The 19,989-nt window shown below is 31.9% G+C and overlaps 1 protein-coding gene across 1 annotated transcript; it reads left to right on the top strand.

The window, feature by feature from the left end:
• The first annotated feature begins 7 nt into the window (after window positions 1-7).
• LOC133173768 (prefoldin subunit 6-like) lies at window positions 8-9,158 on the top strand. Its single transcript, XM_061308796.1, has 4 exons — window positions 8-124; window positions 892-962; window positions 7,316-7,440; window positions 8,594-9,158. The coding sequence occupies exons 1-4, from the start codon at window positions 64-66 to the stop codon at window positions 8,712-8,714; spliced, it is 378 nt and encodes a 125-aa protein (XP_061164780.1). The 5' UTR covers window positions 8-63; the 3' UTR covers window positions 8,715-9,158.
• Window positions 9,159-19,989: the final 10,831 nt, after the last annotated feature.

Here is a 19,989-nt window from a genome sequence, read left to right as displayed (position 1 = left end):
GTTCTTTTGAACAGAGGAGCTAATCATTGTTGGCCTTTCAAAAGCATTTTGCTTACCGTCAAAATGGCTGAAATACAGAAAAGACTCCAAACTGAAGTTGAAAAATTTCAAGCTGTTCAAAAAGGTATACTGAAAAAGTATTTAAAATCAACTCTCATTTTAAATATTCTTCATAAGGTATGAGTTCCTGTAAACAGTTTTGAAAAGCTAATGTTTATGGTATTTAAAGAAGTAAAAGTTCATTCTGTAACTAGGTGGTAAACCACGAGTTTTCGTCCGCATTTCCTCGGCAAGGAATATATAACACACACTGTATTTTAGTGGTTAAATTTAAGTCGCAGAACTCTATAATTCTGAAAAAAGCATGTGGTAACTTATTTTCTTACACAAATTTAAAACAGACTTTGTGAAAATTTTAGCTGTAATGTCAGAACTATCTTTGATTTGGGTATCTGCAGAAGTGTAGCGTTATGGTTTTATATTTTAGTCTTTGACCATAACGCTAGTACGCTACAGATCCCATAATGCATATATTGTGCAATTTATGGCGCAAGATTTTCTGCGCACTTTGGAGACATATTTTGCCACTTTCCAGCATTTGGCAATCAGCGACCTTTCATTCCCTAATTCAAGACATATATTCTATAACCAACCTGTATATTTTATCCACCTCTCCCTTTCTAGTCATCTCTGCAGACCACTAGCTTGTTGTGAATTTGTTGTTGGATGGCATAAAATTCACAACAAGCGAGTTTAGTGGTCTGTAGAGAATATGTCTAGAATTAGGAATGAAGGGTAATTGATTGACAAATGCTGGAAAGTGACAAAATACATCCACAAAGTGCGCAGAAAATCTTACTTAAATTTTATTGTTGGTGTTTTGTTTTTCAGATTATCAAAAACATGTCAATGTAAGACAACAATTAGATGCCCAAATGAATGAAAATTCTTTGGTTAAAGAGGTAAGATAAATATTACTTGAAATGAGGTTTTGACATGCTTTATAATATTAAAAAAGAATACATTTCTTTTGAGAATTTAACCCTGTATCAAGAAAAATCAGTTAAATTGCACATGTACAAACAAACACAGAAACACATGCAGTGGAAACAGCAGAGTTCTGTCAGGCCTATCTGTAAATATATGATAAGTAGACAAGACAAAAAATATTCACAATGGTGAGTAATAAGTTATAGACCTTATGTTATATGCTGTTCATTCAAAAAAAAAAAGTGTAAAAATACATATTTTATCTCTTAGTATAGATTTTAAGTTTTCATTTTTTTTTCAGTTAACCATTTTGATAAATCATGGAAATTTGAATTAACGTTATTTTCCTGATGTCATATAATTCTAACACATAATGCCATGGCTGATGAAAATATTCAATGCCCTGAAGTCTGCAGATACCCCCCTGTTTTAGAACATAATTATATATTTCTCCATTAAAATTTGATATGGGGGGCAAATATTGGTCATTAATACCGAATAATCCCGGTAGTCCTTTAGCTCTACGGGTCTGAGACAAGTTGAGCTAAGGCAATATAAGGTATCAACATCTTTCTGTAAACAATTTTTAGATCACCTAAGTCAGGTAACCTATTGTTATCTGATTTTATCCATGTGATGTGTGTCATCTGTTGTCTGTCTTGTGTTAACATTTGAAAATTTTCTGCTTCTTCTCTGGAACCACTGTACCAATTTGAATTTCAACCAATTTTGGCATCTATGGGTGAAGGGGAACAAAAATTGTGAATTTCATGGTCCCTCTCCCATCCTCTCCCCCTTTGGGCCTGAGGATAGGGCTAACAAAACCCAAAATTAATCCAATATTTCAAAATCTTCTTCTTTACTCCTGGACATCAGGCATTGAAACTATTGGAATGATTATAATAAAGCATTGAGCCCCTTGGAAAAATTATGAAATTTTTTATCCCCAGGGTCAGGGGTTCTGGTGTTAAGTAGAGGCTCTATAGATCATTATATTGAAATTAATAAAAAAAAAATCTTCAAAAGTCTTCTATTTCCCTATATATCTACCAGACAAACTAATTAAGCAGATAGGTATGATGAGCAAGGCTGCTTAAAATTGTGAAATTCATAGCCACTGCTCAGCTACATTAAGGAATACCTGAGTTCACATTTGTTAGACACTGTGTTGCAAGTATCATTGTGACATCATTAAAAATTTAACAAGTAAGAAAAATAAATTATACAGCATGATAATATGTAAATAAAAGATTGCATGCATTTGTTTTATCTATTAGGAATGCAAAACTCTCACCATTTAATAACAAACCTGCTGAGTTTTTAGAAACAAATCTTGTGTCATATATGACATCATTTGTCTTCACTTGACACAGTTTTGGTTTAATAATCATAAAAATGCTTAATTAATTACAAAATCATTGCCAATCTTTAAATCTAATAATTAAAACTGAAAACAAAGCATTTCTTAAAAACAATTGTGTATAAAATTAATTTATCAAGACTTTATAAAGCTGCACAGCATCAGAGAATGTAAAGAAAATCACTAATATGATAATAATATTCCTGATAAACCTTTTAAAAAGTGCAAGGGCATACACTTGACTGTTAATGCTGATATACGAAAATTAATTGCTTATATCATGTATTTTCTAAAAAGTGCTGGGAGTTGATTCTGCTCTGAAGAATATTTTTAAACTCATTGCAATGTAGAGGCGAAGTGGAAAATTTTTGCCATTACAGGCATTGTCAGCAAAACTACGATTACTTCCCAAACAATACAAACTAGCTCCCAGCACTTTTCAGATAAGGGATGTAAACCTCTTTTAATGTGTATCAAGTTTATGGCCAAAAACAAACGGGATGCCCTTGCACTAGTGCCATTTTCTACATTCAGCCTAATAATTCTATTTTTATACCAGTCACATGACAACAGCTGATACATGTCATGTAAATACTAACTACAACACAAACCTATTTATTATAGACAACTATATTACCTTTCCTACTACTTTATAGTTACTATTTTACAGTGATTATTAAATGTAAAACATATTGAAAAAGTATTACTGTCACATTTTCCATTACCGTCCTTAACATAGCTGAGTGGGTCAGGGATTCTGGTGTTTGGGTGGAGCTTTATTGGTCTTGTTGTGAAAGTTCATTCTTTGAAAGTCTACTTTTCTGCTCCTGTACATGTTTTTTTTTAAATTTTAAATAGAATACAAACTAACTGGTTATGATGAGCAAGAGTTCCTAGCTCTTCTATATTGTGAAATGCATGGCTCCTGGGTCAAGGATTCTGGTGTTAAGGAGGGGCTCTAATGATTATTTAGTGAAAATGCATGAATTCTTTGAAATTTCCTCTTTGCTTTTGAGTATTTAGCATAGAAACTTAAGATGCATGGTTATTATGAGAAAGAGTGTTTCCTTCAAAATTGAGACATTCATAAACCCCAGATCAGGGTATCTGGTGTTAGGATAGGGCTTTACAGTAAAAATTGTCTAATCCAGATACCACTGGGTCCATAGGAATTGGCCAGATAAGACAACAGTCTGGATTAGAAAACATTTTTAACAACTGATTTTACTTAAAGTTTACATCAAATTAGACAAGATTTTGGAATACACAACATAGTTTCACTGAATGATCATGTAATGGAGTTCTGCTTTATAAGGACATTGGCAAGGTTCCTGGTTATCATATAGAATTTTTCAAGAACTCTTGAGTAAGTTTAAACGTACTAAATAGACTATATTCTGGATCATTTAACCTACCAAGCCTACCTTCTTGTTTAGATTTTGTCAAATCAGTATTTTTACAATTCTCAATGCATTTCCTATGTAACATGTTGATAAAAGAGACCTGCATAATTTTTCACCAATATATTTCTCCAAAACCCAGGTAGTGTAGATTCAAATTTGTTTAAATGAGGACTCCCGGGGTAGGGTGGGGCCACAATGGGAGATCAAATTTCCAAATGAATATATAGGAAAAAATCTTTTGCTCAAGAACAACAAAGCCGTTTGTTACATTGATATGGAAGCATCATCAGGTAGTTAGAAAATCAAGTTTAATTAAATAAGTAAATTAATAAAAATTAAGAATATCAAATGTACTTTATATATGATATAAGAAAATGCTCTCATAATTGTCTGTTTTGATAAAAATTAATGTGATATCCTTGAATTAGTACAGTATAAAATATATGGGAAACATAAATTATCATTATTATTAGATAAACCAAGCTAAGTAGGAAAGTAGGAACTTGAAAGTACTTCTTGCTGCAATAATGAAGCCTTTTCCTGGGGGGGGGGGGGGGGGGGGTACAACTCTTTTTGGATCATACAATATCATTTCCATTTTTTAAATGAAATCATACAATGTAATCATAAACATTTTAAAATAAATGTTTCTGATGTAATTATTCAGAACATAATTTTTTCCAAAATATTTAGTAAAGTCTGAGTTTACTGACCTTGACCGATTTTATTTTGGGACAGCCAATGAGAATTTGGGTGCGGGATCTTGAACTGAATATGGGAATTTTTCTTACTTCATACGTAAATAATGCAGCAAAAATAAAATACATACCTCATAAACATTTATATATCTGTTTAGTGATAACAAAAGGTAATCTACTGCAGTATTAAACGTTTTCAATCAAAAGTCATTACTCACTTGAGAACTGTCATGACTGCTGAAGAAGACAACTTGTTTTTACGCTGGTGTATTTTTTCTTGTGGCGATTTAATAAAGCGTTAGTTTGTTTGCTACGATTAAATATAATTCATTTCATCAATGAATAAATATTTTTTTATGATCTTAATTTTGTCCCACCTCATAGTTTTGAGATTTACTATGCATGGATTATATTTTACAAACGATCGATAAGAATAGCTTCATTGATAGAATGAAGAATGAAGACTGTACGGACCGCAAGGGCTGACTTCAGACTACCTATCAAGCGTAGTTACCATGACAACCTTTACATATTTAGAAGAACAGGCTGTCCCTTCTATATAACGTACTGAAGATCAATAACAATAATTTACATATTTCACCCACTTTTTTGAAAGTTAAAGAAATTTTTAGAGGTGAATTTAAATATAAACAATAAAATGCTTTCTTTGATGGTTCACGTGGGAAATGCACGGCGCAAGCTTTGCAGGGGGTGTTCACCGTATTGTTGACAGACCAGGGTCAGAGGTCATTACATGTATTACATAACAAAGCTATAAACCTACAATAATGCTAGCACTATTGATTTCACTACACTTCTAAGAAATATAATGTGAATTTTTTGCATGGAATCAAATATTTCTTTGCCCTTAGTTTATGTTTCATATTTACCGCGTTATAAATTTCAGCAGTGAAGGTACATGTAATAGTAAACATGGCGAACAAATTCAAGTTGCAATCATTTAGACACATTTTAAATTGAAAATATCGGTTATATTGACGTTATTTAATTACTTCGATTTATTTCAAAGTTAAGAAATGAAAATAATGTTATTGTAATTTTATGCGGAAAAAGAATGCCTACTTCACTAAGATGTGATTCAAGCTGGAGTTGTAACACCCCCCCCCCTTCCCCTCAAAAGAGCATAAAAGAAAGGAAGGATAAAATAAAATCGGGTAGTTATAATAATATTGCTCCTACGATCATGAGCTTTTTGCCCCCGTTGAGATGGCCAGAGACATAAATAACATATAATAAATGTGTCTCCGAGATGGCAAATGATTACCCACGTGGCCACAATATCACATTTGTATGGATAAACTCAGAAAGATAATACAAATACGTGTAAATTTTCATTGGAAATTTGCTATATATTCTGTTCATATATATTTATGATTTCTTATTTCTTATTAGAGAAATTATAAAATAACAAATATATATCTACTTAGTACTTCTTTTGTCTTCTCTGATTTGAACACCGTGATTTAGCGTGAATGTAATGCGCGCGCACAAGATTGGATTTTTTTGTGGAATTTTCGTTGATTATTAATTAGCGAAGGCTAATTGAGAAAAAATAAAAACAAATTGGTAATCTTCAAGTACCAATTATGTTTAAAATATATAAAACAAAAGACAGTACTCTTCCGATTTATCTGTATTAAAGGCCAAAAATTCGAGTCTATTATTTTAATATAGTAGTATAGATTCCAGACCTTCATGAGGTGTCAACGTTTTTTATCTTTTGACCTTGGACTTTGACCTATAATATCTATATTATATGAAACCCTTGGCCATAGCTTTTGAATGATTGGTGCTAGGGCTTCATATTTAAGTTATATATTCTTTGTGATAAGACTTTCTTTTCATACCAATATTTTTGACCTTTTGACCTTGACCATGGAGTATGATCTACTTTTGAAAAACTTTAACCTTAGCCATAACTTTTGAACAGTTAGTGCTAGAGCTTTTATATTTCATCAGTGTATTTCTTGTGACAAGACCTTCTCTTGGATACCAACAGTTTTGACTTTTTTCCTTGACCCTAGAGTTTGACCTACTTTCAGAAGATTTTAAACTTGGAGATAAATTTTGAACTGTTGGTGCATGGGCTTTCATATTTCACAAGTTTATTCATTGTAACAAGACCTTTCTTTGGGTACCAACATTTTTTATCTCCTGACGTTGTTGTTTGATTTGCATTTTAGAATTTTTAACCTTCACCATGAGCTGCCGTACGATGGCATCAGTGTTTCACAAACACATTTTGTAGAAAATATTAACCTTCTTACAGTTTTGGTTTGATTTCAGTAGAACTTTGTATGTCTTAGTTTAAGAAATATCAGGATACATAATTCTATAAATAGAAAACTAAAAAAGAGTGTTTAAGCCCAGGGTTAGTAATCTAGACCAACTGCAAGAGATTCAATTTTTTATTTACTGAAATAAAATTTAGATGAATGATGTACCCAAGGCAATGAAAAATAGAATAAAAACCTAAAATCTTTTAAAATGGCTACTCCTCCAGTTTGATTTCAATGATATGTGGTAAAAGTTAAGACAACGCAATCCTTTGAATATTAAATCAAAGGAAGTATTTCAGGTCCAGGTGCATGTTTTCCTCTGTTATTATAAGTTCAGATCAATAGAGCTAGAGCTAAAGTTTTATCACAGACTTATAGTTTGTCTTGTTTATTGACATTGAAAGGTAATGGTATGAAAAGTATAGATGTAAACAGGCAGCTTATTAAATCAGTTACTAGTAGTGGATTCAAGCCAGATAAAGTCTTCATTATTTTCACAAACCTGTACACATATTAATTTAAATGTTATAGTATGTTATGTTTGTAAACAATGATATTTTTCAGGAGCTAGATCGTGTAGAGGACGGTGCCAATGTATTTAAAATGATTGGGCCAGTCTTGGTCAAGCAAGATTTGACAGAGGCCAAGCAGAATGTCCAGAAAAGAATAGACTACATCAATGGAGAAATGTATGTCAAGAACATTTAAAATGTGTATTTCTGTAATATGTCATCAACAATCAACAATCAAGGTGTTTGTTGAACATTGTAAATACATGTACAGATAATCCTCGTTATCTTGAACTTGAAGTGACCAAGAAAAAAAAACTTTTGAGATATCTGAGGTTTTGAGGTATTGAGGGTAAAATACTAATTGACACTGTAAACCAACTATTACTTCGTGTCATCTTTTATTTCGGACTCGTCGGTGTAAAAAATCAATACGCGACGATTAATTTTTGCAATTGAGGAATCATTCTCTACAAATACAAAGCAAAATGAATGAAGGTCGCAAAACTCCCAGATATTTCTTGCATGCGAATAAAAGTTGGTTTACAGTAAGTGGTTGGGACTTACAAAATACTTCAATATATCCATGGTATCTGAGATATTGGTGTTCGAGATATTGAAATTCAACTGTATATAAATAATGAAGTCTTTGGTATGAAAAACTTATGTTAGAGATTGAAATGGCATTGCTACCAAATATTAGGCTCACTTGTTTTCTAGTACACTAGATTTTAGCTCTACTGGTCAGAAATCAGAAGAGCTTATGCAATAGTAAGGTGTCCGTCGTCCGTATATGTTTGTCCATCTGTAAACAGTTTCAAAAAGCTACTCCTTTTACAGTTTTGGTCTGAATTCAGTATAACTTGGCACACAAATAAACTACACTAAGATACATTATTCTATTTATCAGTTTTTGATTTTGATGAATGGTGTTGCCATGGTTTCTAAAAATAGAAATTTCTGTGAAATACTTTCAAGACACTACTACTACAGTTACAAGTCTGATTTTAATATAACTTGGCATGCTATTAGACCACTAAGATGCATAGTTGTTTTAATTGGTTTTTAATTTTGATGAATGATGTTGCCATGGTAAGTAAAAATAGAAATTTCTGTCAAATTTTTTTTAAAGGGTACTTTTCCTACAATTTTAATCTGACTGCAATAAATCTTAACATAAAAGAAACCAAGAATTATTATTCTATTTCTTGCTGTTGCGAAGTTTCAAGTCCAAGTGCTTCTAATCTCTTCCTTTGTTATAAGTACAAACCAGTAGAACTACAGTTTCGTTAGAGACTTCTGTTTCAATAATGTGCTTAATTATTTTTTTTAGTAAAAGACATGATGGTGCAATCAAAGATCTAGAAAAGAAACAAGAGAGCCAGAGGGAAGCATTAAGTAAACTCCAACAGCAGTTACAACAACAGCAGGTTAAAGCTGCTGCGCGGTCGTAGTCCACCTATAGGACTCTACATAAAAACATTAACCATTATTAACATCATTTGTTTACTATATTTGAGGATGTTCAGTAGATCTAAGTTACTGTATAAAATGTGAAATAATGATGGAAATCATTTGTGCAATGTGTTTCATACACATTAGTTTGGTTCAGTGCTAACAACTACTATGAACAAAAATCTGAACAGTGAATTAAATTTGCATCTTATTATTGTAACATAAAATCCTAAGTCTATATTATAATTTTCAAATTATATCCCTACCTTTTAAATACCTCCAGAAAATGTAAAATTTACAAGTGGTTTTATTTTTACATTGAAATAATTTGATACATCAGTTAAGGATTATTTTACTGTACAAGTAAAATGTGAAAGTTTTTGATTTTTCTTGCATGTATTTGTCAATATACAAATGAATGTGATGAACTGATGATGACATTATTTTCAAATTTGTTTGATATTTCATTATTGATGTTCAGTGTAAGTGCAGAGTATGCAGTGGAGGTATTCAAGTATCAGCTGTTGCTAATCAATGACTGAGCTTGATTTAGTGACCTCAGGGTGACCTGCATCATTGCAGCTGGAAAGACACCATGTTAAGTCATTTTTGTGTCACTGTAGAGCAGAGCAACATTTAGGGATCACTTTAGCTGGTGTCTGTCTGTCACAACTTATGTCTTAAATTACCATGGTTACCAATGTCATGGCCCTTGAACTTGACCTTTATACTTCATGGTGCTGATATACAGCATTCTTTTGACATTTTAGAGCTAATTTATGTTTAGTAGCATGTGTACAGTTTGTCATAGAGTGAAAATTACCAGCTTTACTGATTACTTGACCTTTGACCTATTTTGCAAAAACACTCTGGAGGTTCATGTTCTGAATTGTTTTGATAATTAGCATTTATACCATCGTTCTGGACTTTTCTGAAAGTAATCAATACTCTCAATCCATGAGTCTACTCTGCTCTGTTCTCTACTCTGTACTCTACTCTTGCCAAATATAACATGAACCTTTCAGTTGTTGTAAATGAGCATTTATTAGTATGCCAAACAAAATTCACCAAATAAGGACAAAAATTAGAAATGACCATATTTAAACATATTCCTAATAATGATTTAACATATATAATGAAGACCTAAGAATATGACTAGAAAAAATTTTGGCAAAAAAGATGGGACAAACCTTTAAAAAATATTTCATTTATGCACTTATGAAACTGTGCTTTGAAACTGTATGATGTACACTTGGTTACTACACAAACTGAAATTTAAATATTATGAAAATAAATCAGGATCAGTATATCAAAATGGATGGTTGTAGACTGACAATTGCAGTAAAGACAGACTGAAATTAATTATGGAAGATTAATGGATTAAACACATAAAATGATAAATAATTATTTCTAATGATTTCAATTTCCTACATTTCATTTTAGCTTTGAGGATTGGGGAATCATATTCTGATTCTATCACAGTCCTACTATCCATGGATTTTTTTTTGGGGGGGGGGGGGAGGGGGGGGCAAATGCATGAACTATAATACTTAAGTATAAACAAGTAAATAGCTGACCACTATAAGATTTATTTGCATCTTTAATGAAAATTAAAAATCTTCTAAAGAACAGCAAAGTCATGATTATTCATATTGACACAGAAGCATCCACAGGTAGTGCAATTTCAAGTTTGTTCAAATCATGACCCCTGGGGTAGGGTGGAGTCACAATGGGTCATCAAATTTTACATTGGAATATATCTGTGTAGGAAAAATCTTTTTCTTAAGAACAGCAAAGCTATGATTACTGATACAGAAGCATCCTCAAGTAGTGTAGATTCAAGTTTGTTCAAATCATGACCCCCTGGTATAAAGTGGGCCACAAAAGAAAATCAAACTTTTACATAGGAATATGAAGGAAAAAATCTTCTCAAGAACAGAAAACTCACAATCATATTAATTTGTAAGCATTCATGTGATAGTGAAGATTCAAGTGTATTTAAATTTTCATCTCCAGGGATAGGGAGGGACCACATATAATTAAACTTTTTAAAACTAAACATTTCTGCTTTTTTCTAGCCAAAGTGCTCAGTGAGCGATATGACTCATGGGCATCTTTTTGAATTTTACTGTAGATTCCTAATTATACCCAAGTAATTTATTTTGTATAATATTGATGGAAGAAACACTTGCAAAATAAAATTACTTATCTTTATTTTGCTGCAAAGCATGTAAAAACTTAAAAGATTAATTTAATTTTGAAGAACTCATGAGGACATGAACTACGACACTTCATGCCGGCATATTTCATGAAGTGTTAGCGCTTATCTTATATTTACATTATTTTTCTGATGACTTGCCACATATTTTTGTTATTCAATGATCTTTTTTGACTTCAGTTATGTCACAATGGAAATATTCTTACTCATCCCACAGTAGTTCATGAGAACGTGAACTTTTTCTAATTTGCAAAGAATCTTAAGGAAAAAATATTTGGAAATGTAAATATTGGGATCAAACATCCTATTGTGGGTTCATGTGCTCATGATTTGACATCTATCATTTTGCAAATCATATCATATCATCTTTCATAGTCATTTTGCAAAATTCAGTACTCATGTAAGATAAGGAATCTAGAGTATCTGATTCTTTGGATTGTTATGAGAAATAATAAGGTCAGGTGCCTTTAACTTCTTTATAAAGTCACTTCCTCTGACCTTACCTAATATATTCTTGTATTGTATATATATACCAAAAACATTCACCAAATAACCATACTATTGCTTTCTGATTACCCCTCATGCAAAAAAAAAAATGGTGTGCAATTAATTTCAGTTATATCTCCCTAGCATTTTTTACATAGTAGAAAATTCAAGCCGGAGAATAGTCAAGCCAACTTGTGATTTATTTTTTATTGATGTAAGTACAATTCTTCAGCCACCATTTTCTGTTCTGATCTGTCGGATTGTTGAAATTCTTCACCATCCTCAACTATAAAAGGAAATAATAGAATTAAAAAGGAAAACTTGCAGCCTTATATATAATGAAGAATACCCCCGCCCGTCCAGCATGGTTTATTAAACAAGGCCGTAACTACCACTGAGGCAAGTACTAAAATTTTTAGAGTTTTCTGAAAATTTAAAATGGCTTTAGTTTGATCTGAAATTATTTGCGTCTTTGTACTAAACTCATTATAATACTTTCAACTTTACTTTCAATTTCTGAAAATCGATCTTCTCACCAGGTGCTTCATTATATAGTTTAGAAAGCATGTAAAAAATAATACAAAACGTGAAAAATTTCAAAGATTGTCTTTAATGTACTAAAACCCAGGTTTTGAGACCCCCCCCCCCCCGAGAATACCCATCAGGGCACTAACCTCGACCCGCTTGGGACTCTGGTTGCACCCAGAAATGTGTTCGAAATTAGCGTCGGCCCGTCGGTCCTGCGCCGACTAGAATCCTTGCCCCACTAAAAATTTGAGCCTAGTTACGGCCTTGTTAAAGTATTTATTGCCCACAAAAGTAGAGCAGGAAAAAAGTAGAACATGAAACCGTAATTACTGGATGCAATCCTTAGTTCCAACAGCAGTCTAATGAAAATGAAAATTCCACTAGCTCCTTTATTCTGAAGGTCACGTCCATCAGAATAAAGGAGCTAGTGGAAGGTTTAATTTAATCAGAACTTCATTAAATATTGTACACACTGTATATGTTGCATTACTTATTGAACGACCCTCGTTGTGCACGCAGAAAGGAGGCGATGGACAAACACGGGCTTTTTTTTAAAGGGGGGGGGGTGTACTTCTGATTCTAAAATATTTCTTTATTACACAGCGCATACCCTCGTTGCCATGGATATTCACATCGAGGCACAGGAGTACTGGCATCAAACTGCTGGAACGCCCGGCAGACCATACCTCTGCTCTGACAATAAGCATTCCATTGGAACTGTAAACGATATTGTAAGTAGGTGATAATTACGGGATGTTCAGATGTAAAAGAATCATAAAATATTAATTGACCCTGAACATTTACTATGGCATGTCCAATGTTGCAATTAATATTCGATTTTTTCCATTTGTATTGTATAATTTTCCATTTATATTCTATAATTTTCCATTTGCATTGTAAAATTTTTATTTGTATTCTATAATTCTTCATTTGTATTGTAAAATTTTTCATTTGTATGGTATAATTTTTATTTGTATTGTATAATTTTCCATTTGTATTCAATCATTTTTCATTTGTAATAATTTTGTTTAATTTTACAATACAAATGGAAAATTATACAATACTAATTTAAAATTATACAATACAAATTGAAAATTATACAATACAAATAAAAAAATTATACAATACAGATAAAAAAAATTATACAATACAAATAAAGAATTATACCATACAAGTGAAGAATTTTTTAATACAGAGAAAAAATTTACAATACAAACGAAATAATATTGAATACAAATAAAAAATTTACAATGCAAATGAAAAATTATTGAATACATGGAAAATTATACAATATAAATGGAAAAGATCGAATATTGCAACGTTTGACATGCCATAATCTACAATGAAAATGTATTGAATTTGTTAAATTCATTCAATAGAAAAATGAAATCCAAGAATATATCAATAAGAAGTGTTCACATTTCAGTAAAATTTGATATTTTGGTTAGGAAGAGATAATTGAATATTCTTTAGAGGATATAGCGATCATATTATAAAATTATTTCTGATACAAAAAGAAAACATTATTTAGTTTTAATAAAAATACAAATGAAATTAAATTTGTTTTGTGGCTGAAAACAAGAAATTGCTGTAGATGATATATGCCCACATATAGACAAGTTTGGCCGAAAATGTAAAATTATATAATTTTACATGGGTTAAATGCTTAAAGGCAATGAAATATATATATATATATATATATATATATATATATATATATATATATATATATATATATATATATATATATATATATATTAAAATATTTTGATATCGGTAAATACTTTCTCTAATTGAATGCACCTTTACACAAATGAAGCTTATTTTTTACTTACACAAACTTGTCTTATAATATTAGGGTCACTCTGCAAGTGAAATGCGGATGCCACAGCAACGAAGACCTGTAAAAAAAAAAAAATTGTAAATTTAGTGTTGAATCTATGAGATAATATTTATAATCCCTTTTTCATTCTCTACGATGTCGTGTAAATGGATATTTCATTATACAATGATGTAAATAGTAAGCTTTCATATGTCACGAATTTCAACATTTTACCTTATCTACTTTTTTAGAATTTTACGATTTTCAAGTTTGATATAGAAAATGCAATTTTATTATTAACAGCTGCATATTGGCATGGACAAGTTTTCGGACCTTAATATAGTTTATGTGTGTTCGAAGACACGGACCTATCAAAACAGAACTCTTTAGCAAAACAATCTTCAGAAAATTCCTGATTGCTAAAATCATACATAGAAAAATTGCACAAAAACACGATTCTGAATATTTTCCCCCCATTTTCCTTTATAAATTTCACTTTGTCGGATTCTAAGGTTTCCTTCACAAATTAAATTGAGTTATTTGAGAAATGTCTGGACGATGGAAGAAACTTTATTATAACCGATCATCATGTGTTGGAAAACTAGACAGAATCCATTAAAGCAATGGTTAAAAATAAAATCTTTTAGTCAATTGCACCGTCTGGTCAGTGTCACTTCACATAACAGTGATATTATAATGGTTGAGTGTAAATAAAATGCATAAATTGTAATGAACAATGAATATGAGAATTTGCGTGCATAGAGTGTATTTTGTGGAAATGCATTTCTAGATGTGCTTTACTCATATATGGAGTAAAGTGTACTAAGTATTGATATATATCTTATTGAATGATTACTTTCTCTTCAGTAATCTAATCATTTTGATTTTTGAATGTTTCATATTTTTTGTGCCTAAAGTTTATTTATCAAATCAAGAGGCCAAAGGCCCTTAACGGTCACCTGAGTATAGTACATTATTGTAAAAAGATCCATAGAGGTATCAAATAAAACAAACTGAAAGATGAACTATGTTGCCCAAAAGCAAGAAATATTAATAAGGGATCAACAACATAATTAGTCTACTGCTCCTTGATAAATTTTAAATTAGATCTATTTAGTTGCCTGTACCTGCCCCCATTTGTAACGTAACTACTACAATCTAATTAAAATTAAGTCCTTTACGCTCCCGTATTTACAGCGACATAACAAAATACGGCAGCGTAAAGGATCCAATTTTAATTAGATTGGTAACTATTAGTGCTTGAGTACTGTTGGTAAACCCATCTTATCCCCCTCATATTGGCCTCTCTTGGTCTATGGAGAAAATTTAATGTATATAAAGATAAGTTTTTGTCTCATTTTTATTTATCTATAAATAACAAGTCTATCGTACCATATCGAACTATGAAAGAACTTTTTGTATAACATATTATAAAAATTCTTGTACAAATCTCATAAACTTGACCTTTCAATTACATTATTTACAGTGATTAATTATCATAGGTGACTAGCAAAGGGGAATTACTTCCCTTAGTAGAATACAAATTAATTGAGCCCTGCCCAACACCAGAACACTTGACTTAGTGGACGATTTGAACACTGACCCTGGGGCCACAAATTTCAAAATTTTGGAAGATGTACCCTTGCTCATCATACTATGCACTTAATTTCTCTTCTTAATACCCAGGAGAGGAGGACAAAAATTTTCAAAGAATTGATTCATTTTCATTTATTATCAATAGAGCCCTATCCTAACACCAGCATCCCTGACCCAGGGGCCATAAAATTCACACTTTTGCAAGAGGCATCCTTGCTCATCATGACTATACACTATGTTTGTTTGCTAAATTCCCAGGAGCAAAGAAGATTTTCAAAGACATAATGCATTTTCACTATATAATCAGTAGAGCCCTATCCTAACACCACAACCCCTGACCCAGGGGTCATGAAATTTATTATTCTGGGAGAGGCACCCTTGCTCATCATAAGTATGCATTTAATTTTCTTACATACTACCAGGGAGCAGAAAAAAATTGAAAGAAAGAAAAAATGCTTTTTCCCTTATAATTAATAGAGACCCCCCTCCCCCAACAACAACAAAACTTCTGGCCAAGGGGCCATAAAATTCACAATTTGAAAGAGGCACTCTTGCTCATCATAACCATGCACTTAGTTTATCTTCTAAGTATTCAGGAGCAGAGAAGAAGATATTCAAAGAATTTATGCATTTTCACTATATAATCAATAAATCCCGGACATAACGCTAGAACCCCTGACCCAGGGGCCATCATATTCACAATTCTGGAAGAGGCAACTTTGCTCATCATAAATATATACTAACACTACATTTATTTGCTAAATACCCAGGAACAGAGAAGGAGATTTTCAAAGAATTACAGCATTTTCACTATAAAATCAATAGAACACCCCTCATACAACAGAACTCCCGACCCTTCTGCCATGAAATTCAAAATTTTGGAAAAGGCACGCTTGATCATCTGCTAAACATACAGGGGGAGCGAAAATTTTTAAATAATTTATACATTTTCACTGTATAATCAATATAGCCCCGCCCTAACACTAGAACCCCTGACCCAGGGGGCATGAAATTCATAATTTTGGAAGAGGCCCCCTTGCTCATCATAACAATGCATTTAGTTTGTTTTTTTTAATTACCCAGGAGCAGAGAAGAAGATTTTCAAAGAATTAATGTATTTTCATTATATAATACAAAACTACAACCCCTGCATGGCCCTCGGGCCACAAATTTCACAATTTTGGAAGAGGCACCTTGCTCAACACAACTATGCATAACGTTTTTCTGCTTAATATACAGGGGGAATGAAGAAGATTTTTAAAGAATTTTTGCATTTTCACTATGTGATCTAAAAGCCCCACCCTAACTCTGGAACCCCAATCCTGGGATCATGAATTTCACAATTTTTGTAGAGGGCTAAATGCTTATTACATTCATGCCAGTAGCTTGAATGCTTGATGTTCAGGAGTGAAGAAGATTTTTAAAGATAGCACTAATTTTAAGCCCCACCCCTCAGGCCCCAGGGGAGGCAGGGACCATGAATTTCACAATTGTTTTTCCCTTCACTCATAGATGCTCAATGCCAAAATTGGTTGAAATTGGAGAAGAAGCTGTAAATGTTCAAATGTTAACGGACGACGCACAACACACGACGACGGACAAAACAGACAGCAATAGGTCACATGAGTGACTCAGGTGACCTAAAAAGGGAAGGATTGATCATTTTTCAAAATAAATATCTGAGACATGAAATGATAATCTGGGTGGATTTCATTTGGGCAATTTTTTTTCATCTGGGTGGAAACTTGTTACATTTTGGGGCGAATTATTTTGCAGTTAATAATACAACTCCATAAAACAGAAAGAATATTCTCCCTTTAACTACATCTAAAACATATCAACTATTCGAAAGGACAAATGAGAGTAATGATCATTCTAGGGAATGTCGTGTTATTATGACCCACCATGAATGTGGCCGGGGCATATAGTGTTTGTCATGTCCTTCTTCTGTCCTTCCATCGTTCTGTTCTTCCGGCTGTCCGTCCGTCACACTTTGTATTTAGCTCAGTTTCAAAGAAACTATTCAAGATATTTCTATTAAACTTCATATGCTGCTTTATATTGATGACATCAACATTTTTTGACCTTGACCTTTTCTTTGACCTTGATCTCACTTTTTTTTTAATTAAGGTTTAGCTCAGTTTCAAAGAAACTTTTCGAGATATTTTTTCAAACTTCATGTGCAAATACAAAAGTTGATGAGAGCTATTCAACTCAATCACATTTGTGACCTTGACGTTTCTTTTGAGGTTGACCTCAAATCGTGTTTTGCTTTAAAATTACAAGAAAGATTTCAAAAAAATATTTTTTTTTCAAAATCTATATGTTTATACTTATTGATGGGAGCTATTCAATTGCATCAAATTTTTACCATGACATTTTTTGATCTTGACCTCAAAGTTTTGATTAGCTAAATTATAAAGAAAGTACGTGTATTCAATATTTTTTATCAAACTTTGTTCGCTTATACATGTTGATGAGAGAAATCAAATGGCTTAAACATTTTTTACCTTGACCCTTGACCTTGACTTTAAATTTGTGTTTAGTTAATATCAAAGGAAGTATTCAAGATATTTTTATCAATTTGAAGAAGATAGGCGAAAAAGAAATGCTTATAGTGCGACAAGAATGAAGATGAAAAATTAAATCTCAATTATAACAAAATCTTCTTTGATTGTTTCATCTAAAATTAAAGTATACATTATGTAAAATCTCCACAATTTGAAAATATCTCACAAAGATTGCAATTATTTGCCTATGAAATAGCATACACACACTACAGACGGCAAAAAGGATAATTTTCTCATACTTTAACACAATTTTTCGATATGAGCGGGTCTTCGCTCCATTTTTTAAAATTTATCCTCAAAGATTGCGTAAAAATATATACATTTTTTGGTTACCAAAAACATGGAGCAAGGACCCCCTATACCTTAAAAATACATTTTTTTGACACAACAATCGCATCTTTCCGCGAAATACATGTACTTAAAGTCCATTTAAACAAGGGTCATATCACAACCATGATTTAAATATCACTATTCGTCTGGAGTTGCGTAATGTAGTGGTTACCGTAATAGGAAAATGATACTCGGGATTTTTATTGCTAAGGGTTCGAACCCCACGAATACTATATTATTTTTTTGATAAAACTTTTTGCCGAGAATATTTTCCTCAGAAAAGTTTTATCATGATTTCTTAAATTTCAATAACGAAAACTTCACTCTAAATACTAAATTCAAATAATGCGTTTTGCACGCCTTGTTCATCCTTCTCCTTTATAGATGAAAGCTTTCCAATTGCTTCAAAAAATTTTACCTTGACTTTTCAACTTACCGTGACCTCATTTTCCTCAAATTTGTGTTTAGTTTAGTTTCAAAGAAACAAATCAAGATATTTTATCTAATCTCAATGCCGATACATATTGAGGAGAACTATTCAAGTGCATCAACATTTCTTTAACCTAGACCTTTCTTTTGACTTTGAACTCACTTTTCTCTAATTTGTGCACATGTATATCTCCCTTTTTAAAGAAACTTTTCCATATATTTTTTATGTAAGCTTGTGCACTGATATATTATTAAGTGAAACTTTATCAGCAATGTCCATTATTAACTTTCTCAGTGACCTTTGACTGTACTATTTATTGTGTATAAAACTCAGTTTTAAAGAAAATATTCAAGGTATTTTCATCAAAATTCATGCACTGATTTTTCATGTTGCATTTCTAACGAACCCTGGGCGGGGCATTCATGTCCTATGGACAAATTTCTAGTTTTTGAGTTGCTTAGGAAAGAAAATGGATATCAAGCTGACGGAAACGAACAAGGGTAAAATTAGGTCTGATATTGGATACTCCTTTTTTACATTAAAGGTCATATGAAACAGTTCTTAACACAAGGAGTTTACACTTTAAACGTAAAGATTGGTATGAAAGAAAGTCAAATTACGTTTAGTAAAAAAAAAAAATGCCTTTGCTTAACTGAAAAATGAAGACCTAAACTTGTCCACTTGATAAATTTGTTACCCGCTTATCGTTCTTGATTTTGTGTTTTTATAAAGTCACAAAGACCCATTGATGTAAATAACGCATTAGATCTAGTGTGATTTTACCGTATTTTATTGAGTTAATTTTAGTCATTTTTGTGGGTATAAATGTGATTATGTATTCAGATGAGCTATCTGATTCTAAAACACAGTTTACTCTATTTGAACTAATCGTTAATTAGACACAGCAACTGAAAACGAGAGCTTTTCATCGTAGGATGATCCTGATGAATACCCCGTAGTTCTAAATCAAGATTTTTCTCCAACTATGATTAATTATTTCTAAATTAATACTTCAGAAACAAAAGTCTTCTTATTTCTGGTTGATAAGTATATGATACATGATGGGTTTTTTTCCATTCCCAGTGAAATCGTATAATTAACAACAAAAAACAGTGTAATTAATTAATATTGACCTGAAGCTTCTAACGACAAAAAATTTAATGGGCATGCAAAATCTGTAAAATAAAGTTGTGTCATATATTGAGAGGGAAAAATATGTAGCTCAAGAGTACCCCCCCCCTCCCTTTTTTCCCCAAATAAACACGGGGATGATAATTAAAGTGGATCAATGAAA

Source organism: Saccostrea echinata, unplaced genomic scaffold (genome assembly GCF_033153115.1).
Source record: "Saccostrea echinata isolate AGI-Se365-2 ecotype Australia unplaced genomic scaffold, CSIRO_AGI_Sech_v1 ptg000056l, whole genome shotgun sequence".
NCBI classification, from domain to species: Eukaryota; Metazoa; Mollusca; class Bivalvia; order Ostreida; family Ostreidae; genus Saccostrea; species Saccostrea echinata.
Note: the sequence above shows the minus strand (reverse complement) of the source record. Positions and strands in the feature narration are given on the sequence as shown.

Excerpts from the sequence above, each read along its gene's own strand:
- LOC133173768 (XM_061308796.1), top strand. The coding sequence starts at position 64 with ATGGCTGAAATACAGAAAAGACTCCAAACTGAAGTTGAAAAATTTCAA. Across the intron at positions 125-891 it reads ATTTCAAGCTGTTCAAAAAG|ATTATCAAAAACATGTCAAT; the intron begins GTATACTGAAAA and ends TTTGTTTTTCAG. Across the intron at positions 963-7,315 it reads AAAATTCTTTGGTTAAAGAG|GAGCTAGATCGTGTAGAGGA; the intron begins GTAAGATAAATA and ends GATATTTTTCAG.